General features: G+C 48.6%; 1 protein-coding gene across 1 annotated transcript in view; it reads left to right on the top strand.

Moving 5' to 3' along the window:
- Positions 1–14,836, top strand: part of LOC116949370 (semaphorin-3G-like) — a 41,880-nt gene extending 27,044 nt beyond the window's left edge. The window contains exons 10-19 of the mRNA XM_032966613.2: positions 94–238; positions 2,221–2,452; positions 3,365–3,456; positions 3,598–3,639; positions 5,527–5,684; positions 6,980–7,057; positions 9,086–9,162; positions 10,551–10,684; positions 11,679–12,025; positions 13,201–14,836. Coding sequence (XP_032822504.2) covers positions 94–238; positions 2,221–2,452; positions 3,365–3,456; positions 3,598–3,639; positions 5,527–5,684; positions 6,980–7,057; positions 9,086–9,162; positions 10,551–10,684; positions 11,679–12,025; positions 13,201–13,381 — 1,486 coding nt within the window. The 3' untranslated portion in view covers positions 13,382–14,836. The remainder of the gene's footprint in view (positions 1–93; positions 239–2,220; positions 2,453–3,364; positions 3,457–3,597; positions 3,640–5,526; positions 5,685–6,979; positions 7,058–9,085; positions 9,163–10,550; positions 10,685–11,678; positions 12,026–13,200) is intronic.
- The last annotated feature ends 595 nt before the right edge of the window (positions 14,837–15,431 follow it).

Genomic DNA, 15,431 nt, shown 5'->3' with positions numbered 1-15,431 from the left:
ATATTTGAATATCTTGTCAGAATACTTGTCAATTTTATAAATCTCTTCTACGGCCTCCTTTGTGCCCCCTGTCGTCCACACGCACGTGCACAGTGACATCTTCAAGGGCTTCGCTGTGTGCGCATACTCCATGGCCGCGATCCGAGACGTCTTCAAGGGGGCCTTTGCTCACCGAGAGGGACCCAGGCACCACTGGGCAACGTTTCAGGGCAGGGTGCCTTACCCGCGGCCTGGCACGGTGAGTCGTTCGCGTCGCGGCAACAGGTACATGTACATCTAGCAGGCTGCCAAACTTGCTTGTGCTCTGCCATTTAACCCATTTGACACTGTCCCTGTTCTGATGACGTACGTGTCATTGGAAGTAAAAGGCTATGCGGGAGGGCGAGTGGCAGTTTGGCGCTAGCTATCATAGAGTGCGGTCGTGTTGCTACAGTTCTCTGCTGTGAGTGCAATGTCTTAAAACATAATGCCTCTAACGCCTCTCTAAATAAAATTAACGCTGACTGCTTGCACGTTCAGAGATTCAACTTGCAGACGTCTCAGAATGGGTAAGGGTTAAATGAACATTGCTTCCCCAGAATAGAAATACATATATAACTCCGCGGGAGCAAATGTTCATTCCCACTGGTGAATGTTTTTGCTACCTGCACGTGTATGTTGGCAGTGGCGTCACTAGGGAGGTGCGGGGGGGTGCGGACCGCACCGGGTGACACCATCAGAGGGAGTGACACCAAAATGACTGTCTATACAATTTTTGTGCAGTGTTTCAGCATAAATGTATGATCTTTTTTTATTTAAAAAAATATCCCTGTAGTTAGTTATAACGACGAAATGTGTTTTTTGTTGTTATAACTAAACCCAGCTTACATGTACTGTGTCAATATACCTACAAGGCTAAAACTCTGTGTTAATTTACTTTTTGAACCTTCTAATGCGCTCCGGTCAGAGCTGTCACTGTTACCCAACTGCAGTGACGCTTCGAGTCACGTGGTTTCGTCTGCACGCGCTGCGAGCACGTGCTGTTGTTTTCGTTGCTGCTCGTGTTTTTGTAGTCGCTGATTTTGTAAAATTTTCTGGTGTTTTAGCTACAATATTGTGGTTATTTGTATCTGCGAACCTATATGAATAACTTTGTTGAGAATGAAGTAGTAATAAAAGGAAATATTGTAATTTAAAGGTGTAATTTAAATTTTGCTAGTTGTTTATGTCACTACAATTGCCATTACATTCAGTGACATACGGGAATTACGATTTGCGAGTAACATTAGTACAAAAAATATTACTAAGGATTCTGTATGGTCTGGTATGGGTGGCGGTCCATGAGGGGTGACACCATGAGTTACCGCACTGAGTGACACCAACCCTAGTGACACCACTACATGTTGGTTATGTATCCCTTTTTTTACGTAAAGTATACGCGTACGGTACTGGCCAATGGGTTAGGGTTTGGTTAAAAATTGGACCGAACAGATGGATGATAGTGCTAAACCTATTTTTTCTGGCATTCCTCCCACTCGCGTTTTGCGGGGATCTCTCTTCACGGTCGTCTTCCTCCACTCAATCCTGATACGTGTGACGGTAATCTCCACCTTATATTATTGCTTCTTTCGGTAAAGTCACGTAGAAGGGAAACAATAAAATAATAAAAATATAAAACAATAAAATTATCACGACGTTTCGACTGCAACAAAAGCAATCGTCATCAGGTGTGAAAACCACAACAAGAAAATTTGAAAAAAGTGGCGGTTATTTTTAACGTTAGCACCACGGAGAGAGATTTGGCAGTTATTCAGATGGACGAGTCCATCTATGTTCGGAAAAGAGGAGGGGGGAGAGGGAAAATCATGGATGCGGTCTGAAAGCCACCTTAAGCGTGATCAATCAATTAAGACCCGAAATGGTTTATCAAATCCTTACAATGATTGCTAAGCCAGAATCCATCTTCTCGGTTGAAATTGTCTCTGTGTTTGTATATGTGGATAGCCTCATGAACGAATCTCTCATGGTAGCCAGATGGCTTGCAAAGAACCTCTGCCTTGGAGATGGTGGTGGTTGTGGGGAGCGGTTGGCGCTGCGCTGCGCTTCGAACCCGGCGACCCGAGTTCGATTCTCGTTCACGGCCACCACCGGTAATCTCCACGCCCGTTCCACAGGACGTTTGGCCACCCTAAGGGACCTTTTTTGCCGTTCTCCTTCCCCCCCCCTCCGCGCGGTGCGCAGTGCCTCAGCGACCTGACGGCCCCGCCGGGCTCGACGTACCACAGCACGCGTGGCCTGCCCGACGAGGTCCTGCACTTCGCGCGGTCCCACCCACTCATGGACCAGCCCGCGCGGCCCCGCCACGGCCGCCCCGTGTTCGTGAGCACGCAGCCCGGGCGCCGGCTCACCCGCATCGCCGTCGACCGCGTCCAGGCGCAGGACGCCGCCTACGACGCCATCTTCCTCGGCACAGGTGACCCCGCCGGGGGGCGTGGCTGGGGTCACCCACGCTGGTGGTGGTTGTGGGGAGCGGTTGGCGCTGCGCTGCGCTTCGATTCCCGTTCACGGCCACCACCGGGGACGTTTATCTGTGCTAGTCCTGTGCCTCCTCTAGGTCGACTCAGCCTCAAATAAATACCTGGTACGGTGTGTAAACATCGCCACTTTCCCCAACAGTCTGTTAAAGGCTATACGGGGGATCTTTCTCTTTGCCTATGCTGCGGCCACGCACGGCTGTGTTAACCGTTGTTGTTGTTGTTGTTGTTTATAAACTGTTTCTAATATCGTGAGAAGTTTTGTGGTCAATAAACTTTATTTAAAGCCAACACATGGGAGGTCAGAGCGCTGAGCCAGAAGCGCTGAGATCCTACGTTCGCATACAGCGAAGCCGCCTGTGACAAAATCCCGGGTTCTCCAGTGTATTGAATTGATGGTCTCAGCCGAGTTTACCAATAGCGACATTGGGCCAAATTCCAGCAAAGGTGGCCCATGAACGTTGTCGACATAGCACAAATTGTTACAGTCATAACTTTGATTTGCCTTGGTTATGCATTCAACTCAACCGCATCTCAAAACCCGGTGGGCCTTGTTCATCGTGGCCTTCTTCCCTTGTCCAAAGGGGGTGCAACTGCCTCTTTGCTTTGCTCCAACGCAAATTACATTCACTTGTAACCTACAGAGGTAGATTCTGTTCTCTCTTAGTTAGCCACTCACCTTTAGTTGTCGAATGCCCTTACAAATTTCACAAGCAATACTTTTTTTTACTCGCTGCACTAGGATAGCAGCCAGCTCAGAGAAGCTGGCTCAATGCCCTGACATGGGCAATACCCTGAAAACTTAACCTTCCAGCCTGAAAAAGTGCCCTCGTTTTTAATGTTTCCTGCAGACACAGGGCAAGTGCTTAAAGTCATATCGATATCCACAAGCCAGGATTTTCCACCGGAAGAAATCATTTTGGAGGAAATTCAAGTATTTGAGGTAAAGAGTAATGGTAGTAATCACTGATCTATGTACTCCGTGGCATGCAGTCATGTGCATGGTATGTAAAGAGGACTCTGAACATTTATGATCATTAGATTTGTTCTAAAACAACATTGATGTATTGTTTTGTTTTCACAGAAACCTTCGCCAATTCTTACCATGGACCTCTCTGTTAAAAGGGTAAGCCCAGGAGGACTTCACATGGGCTCTTTGAGCTTTCGGTATTTTTGTGGCAAGACCGAATACAGAGACAAACTCACTGCAGCTGTGCTTTAACCCACTTAAATCTAAATGTACCAGAACATGCAGAGCTTGCGTTTCTTATACACTCTGTAGGTATGGAGCTCAAACTTTAGGCAATAAAAAATATTGTTCTTGGAACTCCTTGGCGTAAAATAGTTGTGCCCAAGTGCAAATATAATGCCTTCCGTGATTCAATGAACAGTCACTGCTTGGGGCAACAATGTATAGTGGCATAAACATGGAAGACTTTGCTGTTTTTTCTTGGATTTTTCTGTAGCGTGTAGTCACTTTAAGATTTTTCTTGTTCATGTTTTTGTTTGTTGTGGTTGCACCCGAGTCAAGAGCCGCATGGCTCACAGGGTTATACCTAATAAATGAAACTGAAAAACATAATAAATCATATCACGCTATCATTACAATGCTCAGCAGCAGCAACAGCCATTGTCTATCGACTGTTGGATGAATGCTTCCCCGCATCGTCGTCATCCTTCACAGTCCTGTGATGCCACGCCACAACCCATCTGGCTCCTGCACGTGATTTCATTGGTCCATCTGCACTGTGGTCGTGACTCTTAGGAACGTTCTTGCCTTTAGCTGCCTCTCTGCCACCTGTCCTGCTCAGCAGGCAACATTTCGTCATGGCAATGTGCCTTGCCCAAGCACATGGTAGCTTTTTGTCAACGGTCATTACGATATATCTGATTGATCCACGCATTCCTCTTTCTGGCTCTGCGTGTGATTCCAAGCTTGCTTTTATCCACGTTTCTTTGATGGACTGTTGCATCGCGAGACCGGAAGGCCTCCATCCACAGTGAATGGACCATGGCTAGAATGACGACGAATGAATGCACTGGAAAGCCTTTTACAGCTGTTCGTTTATGGTTTAACAAGTCGGCTTTCGTGACCAACATCAGCTGCTAGATGGAGACTTCTCTATGCAGTGTCGGTCAAGGGTGTTTTTGAGTGGAGGTTTTGGAGGGAGGGGTTGGTGGGAGCGTGGCAAGATCAGTTAATAAATCTTCAAATATCTTAACCACAGACGGCAGCTGTGGTCAGGAATCAAACTCGGGAATCTTGGTTTTAGAGTGCATTGCGCTAACCACTATGCCACTGCTCGACTCCCTGCTATTATGGATTTCAAATCCTCCTTCCCCAAGCCGGGCGCTGGTAGCTATGCACGCCTGTAATACAGCACTTTGGAGGCGTGGATTGGAAGTTTGTAAAACTGATTTTAAAAGTGTATGGCAGTACGGCTAGTGGATGAAAATCCACCTTAACAAGCATTGAATGCTACGCCCCTCTCACACACGTGGGTTTTGTCCGGGCACTCCACGTTTCCTCGCACGTGTATAAACACTCAATGTCACAATATAGGGCCATAGAGCATTGGCAATTGCGAGCGCCGCTTCGGTCTGCCTTCTCACTTGTCTGTGGTATCCCACGCATCCGGGTCATCCTCTCTCTCTCTGTCTGAGAGTGAAACGAGAACTGCGCACGTTACAAATTCAAAATTCGGAAAAAAATTACGATTGTAATAATCAGCAATAATTTGGCAGCCATCGGACAAAGATGGTGACCGCGTCGCGCGCTTTCAGATGCGGCCGTCTGGAACGCTCTCCCTTCTGATATTAGGAGGCTACTGAGCTATGCACTTGTAATCTAGATTGAAAAACTAATTTCTTTAGAACAGCTTTTCAGTTTAGTTTTCTGTCCTTCCCCCGCACCTCCAATTAACATGTTTTTTTTTTACGTAGAGGCGTGAAAGAGTTTCAACACGCGCGCACATACGTAACCATGTCAAATTTGGTTGCTGTCGGATTTCAGGGCAAGCTGTACGTGGGCACGCGGGAGGCCGCGGCGCAGGTGTCCCTGCAGCAGTGCGAGCTGTACGGCGCTACGTGCGCCGAGTGCTGCCTGGCACGAGACCCCTACTGCGCGTGGGATGGACATTCCTGCACCAAGTACCGGCACCCGGGCAAACGGTAAGCCCGGGGCTCCACTCACGGGGTCCGCTCTGCGGGTCCGCGGGGTTAATCGCCGCCCTCATTCTCACAGAGCCGCCGACGATAAAGATGGAGGTATTAAGATGTTCGACTAGCAAATGAGTACCTCTTGCAAGGCATCAAGTCTGCATTAACCACACGTACTTGTGGTGAGCATGCAAACAAGAATGCTCTGACAATATATGGCATTGTCTTTGAAACTGATTGGCCTACACCAGAGACAGCCTTCTTCATGACCTAGTCTCACCACCAGTGTCAGAGCAGAGAACAGCGCCAAAAGTCGAACAGTACAAAGACAATGCAAGCATCAGAACACTTATAGCTCGGGCCGAGCAGTTAAAAGGTAAAACCTATTCTCATTTTTCATTAAAAAAAAAAATGTTTTATCCTGGGGAAAAGGGTCCCATAGAGATAGCGATGGATGTTTGTCAAGAGATAGGGGAGGAAGCAGTGAGCCCAATCTTCTCCCCTACCCAGAACCCCCGGAGCACTGAGTTTGCACTTTGGTCCGCAGAATTTCTGTATCCCCCCCCACCCTCTTCCTTTATTACGATTCGTGCCTTTTACCAGGCTCTTGTCAAATAACACATTTAAAATATGTTTTTAAATACGTGATGGAGTTAGAATGCATCATACAGGTTTTTAGGGTTAGATCGCGTAAATATATAAATATGTCGTTAAACCTGTCACCACCCGACACAGCCAACTAGTAAACAGAACGTGGCCAATTCGTCACTAGTACAGCAACACCGGTGTGTTGGAGAGCCAAGCCACAACATTTACAATTCGAGTACGACGTTTCGCCAGTAATTACAACTAGCTTCATCAGGCGACGGCCAGGTTTGTGGAGTTATGGTAGCTTACAGCGAGCGATAGGTAGGTTCGTAATTAGCCGGGGGTTCATGTGTCGCGCGTGCAGACCTACGGCCTCTTTGTCACAATCCATTACTCAACGAGGGCCTCGCCATGCCGTGCGGGTTGCGGGAGATCTACGACCGTGCCTCACCATGCTGGCCAGTTGCGGGTAGGTGAAGGCTCCGGAAAAATTTGGGTTGCGCTGGCCTCTGCTGCCCATCACATTGCCCCTCCACGTATAACAGCATGCTGAGCATAGCGGTCATCCACCCATGCGCTGACCAGGCTCAATGCTGCTTAGCTTCCGAAATCTCATGAGATCGGTTGCATTCGGTGTAATTTGGTCAGTTGGCTCTCGCTTGCTTATAAATGAAGGGGCTCTCTGTGTGTCACTATGCTCTGAAACCTGCGTTGTGTAGGAGCGTCGACAATTGGGTGCAGCCAGGCCGGAAATCGAGGGGCGTTCCTACGGCAGGACAGAACTACCCAGAGTCCAGGTACTTGCCTAACACAACCTTGAAATCCCCACAACCGCCGAGGTCATCATCGTCACCGCCGCTGTTGCTTGGTGGACCGATGTACATAATGATCCGTAGCCCAGCCATACCTTTTATCACGCACACATTTGGTGTGTCCGTGTCGAATGATCCGCCCCTCACTGGTGATTCAATGAATTGCCGTGATTCTGGATGCTAATTCGTTGTTCTTATTGTGGTGAGTGGTAGCGCCTGTGGTGGCTGCAAGGTGACACGCAGACCATTTAGTTACTCCAAGTGCGAATAAAATAAGCATTTAAAGTATTCTCTCGCACACGATTTAAAGCGTGTATCCCGAGCTTTAGAATCGATGTTAATCGACGAATCAACGTATTATGCCATCCCGAGTATGCACGTAGTCATACACACATTCGACCCTAAATTTTCTCTGTTGAAAATAGAGATGTGGTTTGTAGAAACAAAGTACTAAAGCATGATCAAAGGCAAACATCTCCCCGTATAACCTGCATCGCCACTAGGGAGACAAAGGCGGCCGGGCGTGGTGTTGTCCACCCAACTCCTTCGTGTGACGTGCCAGCCTTCGTAGGCGCTGCTCGCAATCAGAACTTGCCCCGAAAGTCGACAATATTGTTGACCCTATTAAAACCCACAATCACAACCATCTTTCCACATCTTTGTTAATGACAATGAGAGAGAGAGATAAACAGAACCCAGTGCATTGGGAGCAGTGCCGGATTATCCTCATAGCAAACGTAGCTACACGTGTAGTAGCTACACGTGCAGTAGCTACACGTGCAGTAGCTACACGTGCAGTAGCTACACGTGCAGTAGCTACACGTGTAGTAGCTACACGTGTAGCTACTACACGTGTAGTAGCTACACGTGTAGTAGCTACACGTGCTACGGGCCCCGCACTTTCAAGGGCCCCGCGCTAAATGTTTTCAAGCTATCAATTCCAGTTAAGTGATTCTGCACTTATAGTACTATACTGCCTTCAACTTTTATGAACGACTGGGTGTTTAAGGTTAGTGATTTGTCGTATTATCTGGCTGTATAGCAAATGAAAAAAAGTACAATTACTTTACTATGCAAGTAAAAATGTATGTGTTTTAATATTGACGTGTTTTTTATATTTAGGGTCACTTTATAACATATGCTACAGGCCCCTCACTAGCTTAATCCGGCACTGATTGGGAGCATGCATTCACTAAGTTCACGTGCACCGGGGTCCTAGTTTTGGGAACAGAAATGCATGGCATGTTACACGCTCACACCACTAGGGGTCACTAGCAGAATCGCAATCGACAAATGAAGCAATTGGCGGGACCCCGGGGTCCCATCACTGCCCCGGGGTGGGGAAAACCGCGTGGCTACACGAGTCTTGTTGCCTTACCGACAACAAAACTAGCGTCGATCAGATTGGCCTCGTCCAGAGCTACTCGGGGCACTAAGTTTCGTAAAAAGTTGAAAAATTACATAAACACGTTAAATTCACTGCCTGGGGGGGGGGGGGCGGGCTCGCTTTGGCAAAGAAGCCGAGGATCGACGGCTGACCGGGGGGCGTCGTCGCCGCACGCGACCGCAGCGGACGCCCCCCAGGGCTCGCGTTTGGCCGGTGGGGTGGCCCCCATCGTGTTGATCGCCGCCTGCTGCTGCTGCTGGCGCTTGTTGGCGCGGCGAGTCTGGGCGGGTGGCGCGTTGCTGTCGGGATCACGTAGTGGGGCGGACTGAAGAAAAACAATAATAATTATTATTGACCGGATTTTTGCGGGACCCCGGGGTCCCGCCAAATGATTCAAATATCGACGCAGGGAGATGGTTGGGTAACAATTGCGCGGTGAACCGCGTCGTTGCGTTTCGATTGCGTTCGGCTTTGGAGTGTTTGTCCGTGTGGTGATCGAGAGAGGCGGACGCCAATTTGGGATAGAGCCTGGTTGTGAGAAACGGATGGCGCTGTGGGACCATTGCGCGTGACGTGGCGCCCAGGTGTGCACTGTGCCCCTATGGACTCGGTCGTGTTGCCTTCAGGGTCACCAGGAGGATGAGGCGGCAGGATATCAGGAAAGGAGACGCTACCCATCAGTGCTGGGATCAGCAATCTCGAGGTGCGATGCATCAACACACCGCTGCCGTCTTAGGGGCCGTCCGTAAATGACGTCACGCACCAAGGCGGGGGCGGGGAGGGGTCAGACATTTGTGACGAGGTGTGACGAGTGGGGGAGGGGGGAGTTTGAGAAATGTGACGTCACATCAAAATGCGCAACTTTTAATAAATATAAGCAACACGTTCTACTTCATGAAATAGAATTGTTATAACAACACTACTTTTGATACATTTTCATTATTAACTATTTGATAATTTAAATTTACTAAGGTCACCTTTTATGTATTCCATGAAGGAGCATTTTGCTTCTCCATGGGAGAATGGAGAAGCATAAATTTTGTAAATTCTTTGAACGATTGTTATTAAACATTTTGATTTTAATGATTCTACCAGGGCTTTTCATTCTGTGGAATGAATGTGTTGTAATTGTACTCTCCATTTTGCTTCGTTCTACTACAAAGTTTCAAGTATTTGTCATAGTTGTATTTACTTTTAATATTTTGTAATTATACGAGAATTTCAATATAATATTCTGAACATTTGCAGTTTTAGTTAGACGTTGAATATTTTAAAGTAAATTTTATGCTAAATTTCAGCTTTCCAACGCCTCCTTTTTAATACGTGTTTTCTCCTACAACATCAGAGTGCAGCGCCACATTAAATACGCACTACAATGACAATAGTTTAAAGCGATTTGAAGCATGTTTTATTTTCAAAATGTAAATAAGGTTTTGGGGGACGGGGCAGAGCTTTGTGACGTCATATTTGAGGGGGGTCTGACTTTTTGTGACGCCGTGTGACGAGGAGGGGGGGAGGTCAAAAATCGGCCAAAATCGCGTGATGTCATTTATGGACGGCCCCTTAGCACGGGGGAAGTCACGTGTATGTTTGTGCGTATTGTGTTTGTGCACAAATTTGTTGCATTTATGGTGCGGAGATCAATCACTGGGTTCCAAAACAAAGCGACTTGACTACAGTATCCTGGCAAAGTGAAACTGGTCTTGGGCCAGCCTAGGTCGACTCAGCCTTAAATGGGAACCTGACAAGGTGTGTGACCATCAACCTCTTGATGGCCAAACCGCACGCTCATTTGTTGTGCCAGCCTTAGTTGGTGCTCACGGAGCTTTGCCCAACAGCTATACCAGGGATCTGTGCTGGCACAGTGGTCAACATACCTACTTAAAACGCCTTCATCAAGTTAAATAAATAAAAATACTTAAATTTCCCATTAGCTTATATTGTATATATTTTTGTTAAAGTTATCATTTTACATTACGACGGCACGGAAGGGTGCATGGATCGGCCGCGTGCGGGCAACTGGCGAAGCAGGGGTCATGACCCCCCTTGCTGGCCCCTGCCGCCACCCCGCACCTCCTCGCGCGCGTGCAGCGGAGCCGTCCGAGGCCGTGGAGGTGGTGTACGGTGTGGAGAGGAACGCCTCGCTGCTCGAGTGCCGCCCCCCGTCCCTGCGGGCTTCCATCACGTGGCTGGTGCAGCACGCCGGCAGCGAGCAGCGCGAGCAGGTGCCCCACGTTGCCTCCTGCCCCACGTGCCCTTCTTCACACCTCCCCCTACCACCACCCCACGCAGCGCCCCACGTGTCACCCCCCCACACCCGTGCCCCCCGCCCCGCGTGGACTCTTCCATACGCCCCCCACCACCACCCTGTGCCCCCCTGCCCCACGTGCCCTCCTCCACACCCCCCCACCTCCACCCCGTGCCCTCCGTCCCGTGTGCCCTCCTCCACACCCCCCACTACCCCACCCCGGGCCACCCGCCCTTCCTGCCACTGCGCCCTCCTCCACACCCCCCACTACCCCACCCCGGGCCACCCTCCCTCCCTGCCACTGCGCCCTCCTCCTCCACACGCCCTTCAGCTCATAATCATCACGTGAACTCCGGTCATCCTCGCAGCGGGGGGTTTGGCTGGCGATCGAACAAAGATGGGCACCGCATGTGCTCCGGCGGCCGTCTGGAACGTTCTTCCTTCCGATATAAGGAAGCCACTGGAGCTGTGCACTTTTAAATCATCTAGATTGTAATTTCATTTATTTAGAACTGCTTTTTTGTCTATTTTGTTGTCCTTTCCCTACACCTCCGATTAGCACGGTTTGATATGTACGGTGCGAATGAAGTTCAACATACCTAAATACATATTGGATTATATGTGAGCATTATAATTCCACCCCCGGTTTCAGAGCCAGTGGTGGAGCTAAGGAACAGTGTGGGGCAATGGGGGCATTGCCTGCGCCCGTGCCCTTAAGACCTAAACAGAAAAAAATCGGTATTTTTATTCTACTTTTCGGAGAAAATAGATTTAATGGATTTTTTTCTTATTAATGTGGGGCCCTTGTTAAAACGCTTGAGATTCCGGGACATCCGTCCTTCCCCCACTTCTCCCTTCTCCCTCACCCCTTGAGAAGTTTCTATATCCATCTCTGGACAGAAGCTTTCGGCCTTACTTAAAGAGGCGTTGCAGATAATGACCCTCCTGCTCCGCCACCGCCGGCCACACAGGTGAAGACAGACGAGCGGGTCCTGAAGCTGGAGCAAGGCCTCCTGTTCCGCACGCTGCACGCGCTGGACAGCGGCTCGTACACCTGCCGCACGGACGATCTCGGCTACCAGAGGGCCCTGCTGCGCGTGGAGCTTCGCGTGCTCACCGCCGAGCGGGTGGGGCGAGCGCTCCTCGCCGGCGGCAGGCCCTCCGCCGCGGCGACGGCCGGGTCCGCCGAGGAGCGCTCCCCGGGCAGGGCGGGCGCCGCCACTGGCGAAGGTCACGACTCGACCGACGACCGACAGCGCCGCTGGGAGCCGTGCGACGAGATGGACACCGGGGGCGGCCGCGACGTGCCCAAGCTTTGGTACGCCGACGGGGACGTCGGTTCGGTGCAGTGGCGTCAAACTCGCCAATTGGCGGGGCTCTCTCCAGGCTCAATAGGGTTGCCACCTCTCCCCGGTTTTCCGAGGGCGTTCAGGGTAGCTGACCTGGGAGCTCTGCAAGTCTTCCTGGGCCGAAAACTATCTTTGTATTTTACATTTGCGTAATAATGCGACACCCCGAGACAATGCATCATGTATATGTAGTTCTCCCTTAATCTGGTATTGTGAGATATTCTTTCCAGGATATGTTGTTCTTTTTTGTACCTCGAGATGGCAAGCCTAGACGTCTACCATTTACATCTGTGTCCAGTCGCGTAGCGTTGTCGGCTTGGGGCCTGGTGTGATGAATGAAATGGGGCATCCCCCCTGTTTTATCTGCGTCCCCTCTCATCCCGTGTGTTCACATCAATCAGGGCTTTATAATATCAATACCACGTTGGTGGAACTAGTAGTTTTTCTTTGTATAGGTTTTCCCTCATCATAGAAATGTGGAATCTTGACCACTGGCTCATAGCTGTAAACCTGAGGTGAGCACCACTGCAGTCTCATTCAAGTGGAAATCCACTCTGACCTTTTAGTTTTTTTCATTTATGGGGCTTCATTACTTCTAGTACAGACATCAACCACAACCGCCATTCTTCACTTAGGCATGGGACAGACCCAAGTGCCATGGGTTCATTGACTGAGCTGACTAGCAGATGCACCAACTGCACCCCCCATTATGCCTGTTTGCTGCATTTTAGCCGCCCGGCAGTCCACTAATTATTAAGCATCACTCTTCCGCCCTCTATTATTGGAGGGCGACTGCTTCCAACTGCCCAGTACTGAACGCCCTTACTGACAGGAGACATACCCAGCCGGGCAGGCAACAAACATGAAACAAGACTCTGCAGGAATCATCTTATAATTTTTCGTCCGATAAATAACGTCCCTTGCCTTTTCTGTGTGGACTGCTGTAAGCGGCACCGTAGGTATATTTCTCAACGCACCAGGAACGTCGACTGGAGAAAGATGATTGCCATCCTTTCGTGAAAATCAACACGGTGGGAAATGAAATGGACATCAAAAGTCAAGAAGTCGGTTCCACCGCTATACCTCGCCACGGATCATCCCCTCACCACTCCTCTGCGCTGTGCTGTCATCCCCGCGCCTGCAGGTACGGCGACCTGCAGGCCATGTTTGGCCGCGGTGGACCGTCGCGCCAGGCCGAGGAATTCTGCCAGAGGCTGTGGTGCCAGCGGTGGGGCCACGGGAAGCACAAGACCCACGTGGGCAAGTGGCGGCCTCTCCAGGACAGCGTGCACAGCAAGAGCAACAGAATTCCGCGCAGCGTCTGAGCAGGCGCCGGCGAGCGGCCACAGGGCCCCGGTGGGGTATTGGAGTGTGGGAGCCGTCGATGCTTCCCCCGTCTTGCATGAAACAAACGGATTCCAATTTTCTGTATTAATATACTTCACAGTGGAACTCTTTTTCGACAGTGATGTGTTTTGGGGATGCTTTCGACAGGTCTAATCATCTTCAACTACCCAGGAAGGTAAATGCTCCTGAAAATGCAGAAATTAATCATGGTGGCAGCGGCAAAGGATCATGATCATCTTTAACACCGTATTCATACTTTGTCATCATCAATCCATTATCATAAATATGGTGAGGTTAATGCCCGCATGAATGGCTGCCACTGCATGACTCGTTTTGTGAACATCCACTTCCTGGTAACTCCTCTAACCTGCGGATACTCGATAACACAAACAATAGAGCTGTGGATAATACGAATCTCTGCGGATGAGATCTAGTAGGAAGAGTGGATAAGAGTGGTGAATGAGAGGTGTTTTACTGTCTATGCTTTGGAGTTGAATTTGGTAAAGATGTACATCTTACGTAACAGCATTTTTGATAGCTTGATCCGAATGTGCTTAGATGTGTGAATTTTATTTTGTTCTCTTTGGAAAACTATACTTTGTTCCTGGCATCTCAACTGCTTCTGAAATGCTGTCATTATTGCAAAACGTTGATGCTATTGCACGAGCAATCCTCATAACCATGGCGTTACCCATCTTCGGCATCTATTGTCTGCATTTAATGGACTTGGATAACCGCTCAGTGGTGGTGGTGGCACACGGCTGTCATAGAGTACTGCGGTAGCCAGGGTTGGTGGATCACACGAATGTAGTGAAACTCCCGTCCCGTGGAAGTCGAGGTTGCCAATACCCTGACTTGCCTAGAGAATACTGCACAGCAAGGGGACGAATCTCCATCTGTTCCATCTGTATGTGATAGAACGTTGCCTCCCTCATACACGTGGGGGTTTTTTGTTTTGTTTTGCCGGGTGCTCCGGTTTACTCTCACATGCGTGAACACTCATTAATTGACTGATAACACCTTAATATGCAGAGGACCGCAGAGCTTGGGGGAGATTTTTGCTGCCTTTCCCACTTGTAAGTGGTTATTCACGCCTCTTGAGTCTTTCTGTCTATGCGTGTTACAAGTTGAAATTATTGTTATAGCTTACCTCACTACAATGCCAAATTTAGATTTCTTTTACGTACATTACGCGTGCAATGATGAGTAAGTTATGTCAAGGCTGATTTATGTCTACAACATGCAATTCTAGAGGTGAGTCATAAATAATACGAGCTTGTCCATACAAAGAACAATGTTTAAGCCATTTTATGTACATATTATATTTTCTAAGTCGATTTTCACATTGTGGTTTAGGTTTGCAGTATACATTTACACTTTACGTGTTTAAAGATGTTTTTGCTCATAAGATAAAGAAACAATGTTCACAACTGCATCGTGGTAGTAATGATTTTAACGTTTTTAAGCTCTTTATCAACCTACGCTGATCAGCGTGAAGTATCTTCTTTGGTTCTTTTGGTAAAGTCACGTAGAATGAGAATAAAATAATAAAATAAAACAATAAAATTCTCACGATGTGAGAATTTCCTTCACCTGAAAAAGGCTACTTGTGTTGTGGCCGAAACGTGAGAATTTTATTGTTTTATTTTATTATTTTATTCTCATTCTACGTGACTTTACCGAAAGAACCAAAGAAGATGAATCCTTGCAGTCACGAAAGCTTTAAATCGAAATTTAAGCGTGAAGTATGTATGTTGAACATCTTTCGCGCCGTACGTAACCAAGCGTGCCAATCGGACGTGCGTCGATGGACAAAAACTAAACACAAACAGCAGTTGTAAAGGAAGGAGTTTCCAATAGAGTTTGTATGTATGTTGAAGTATGGTCTAACAACCCCCATAAGCGGCGTGGGGAGGCCTTCATCCAGCATTTAATTGGCATGGGTAAACTACCGTGGGAGTCCAGTGTATATCAGCCCTTTTGCAATTTTGCATTGGCGGCAATCATGTCCTGGTCCCTGAGGCCAGC

Source organism: Petromyzon marinus, chromosome 36, assembly GCF_048934315.1.
Source record: "Petromyzon marinus isolate PM22_M1 ecotype Great Lakes invasive population chromosome 36, UKy_Petmar_22M1.pri1.0, whole genome shotgun sequence".
Taxonomy (NCBI): domain Eukaryota; kingdom Metazoa; phylum Chordata; class Hyperoartia; order Petromyzontiformes; family Petromyzontidae; genus Petromyzon; species Petromyzon marinus.
The sequence above is the reverse complement of the archived record's forward strand: the minus strand, read 5'-3'. Positions and strand labels throughout refer to the sequence as shown.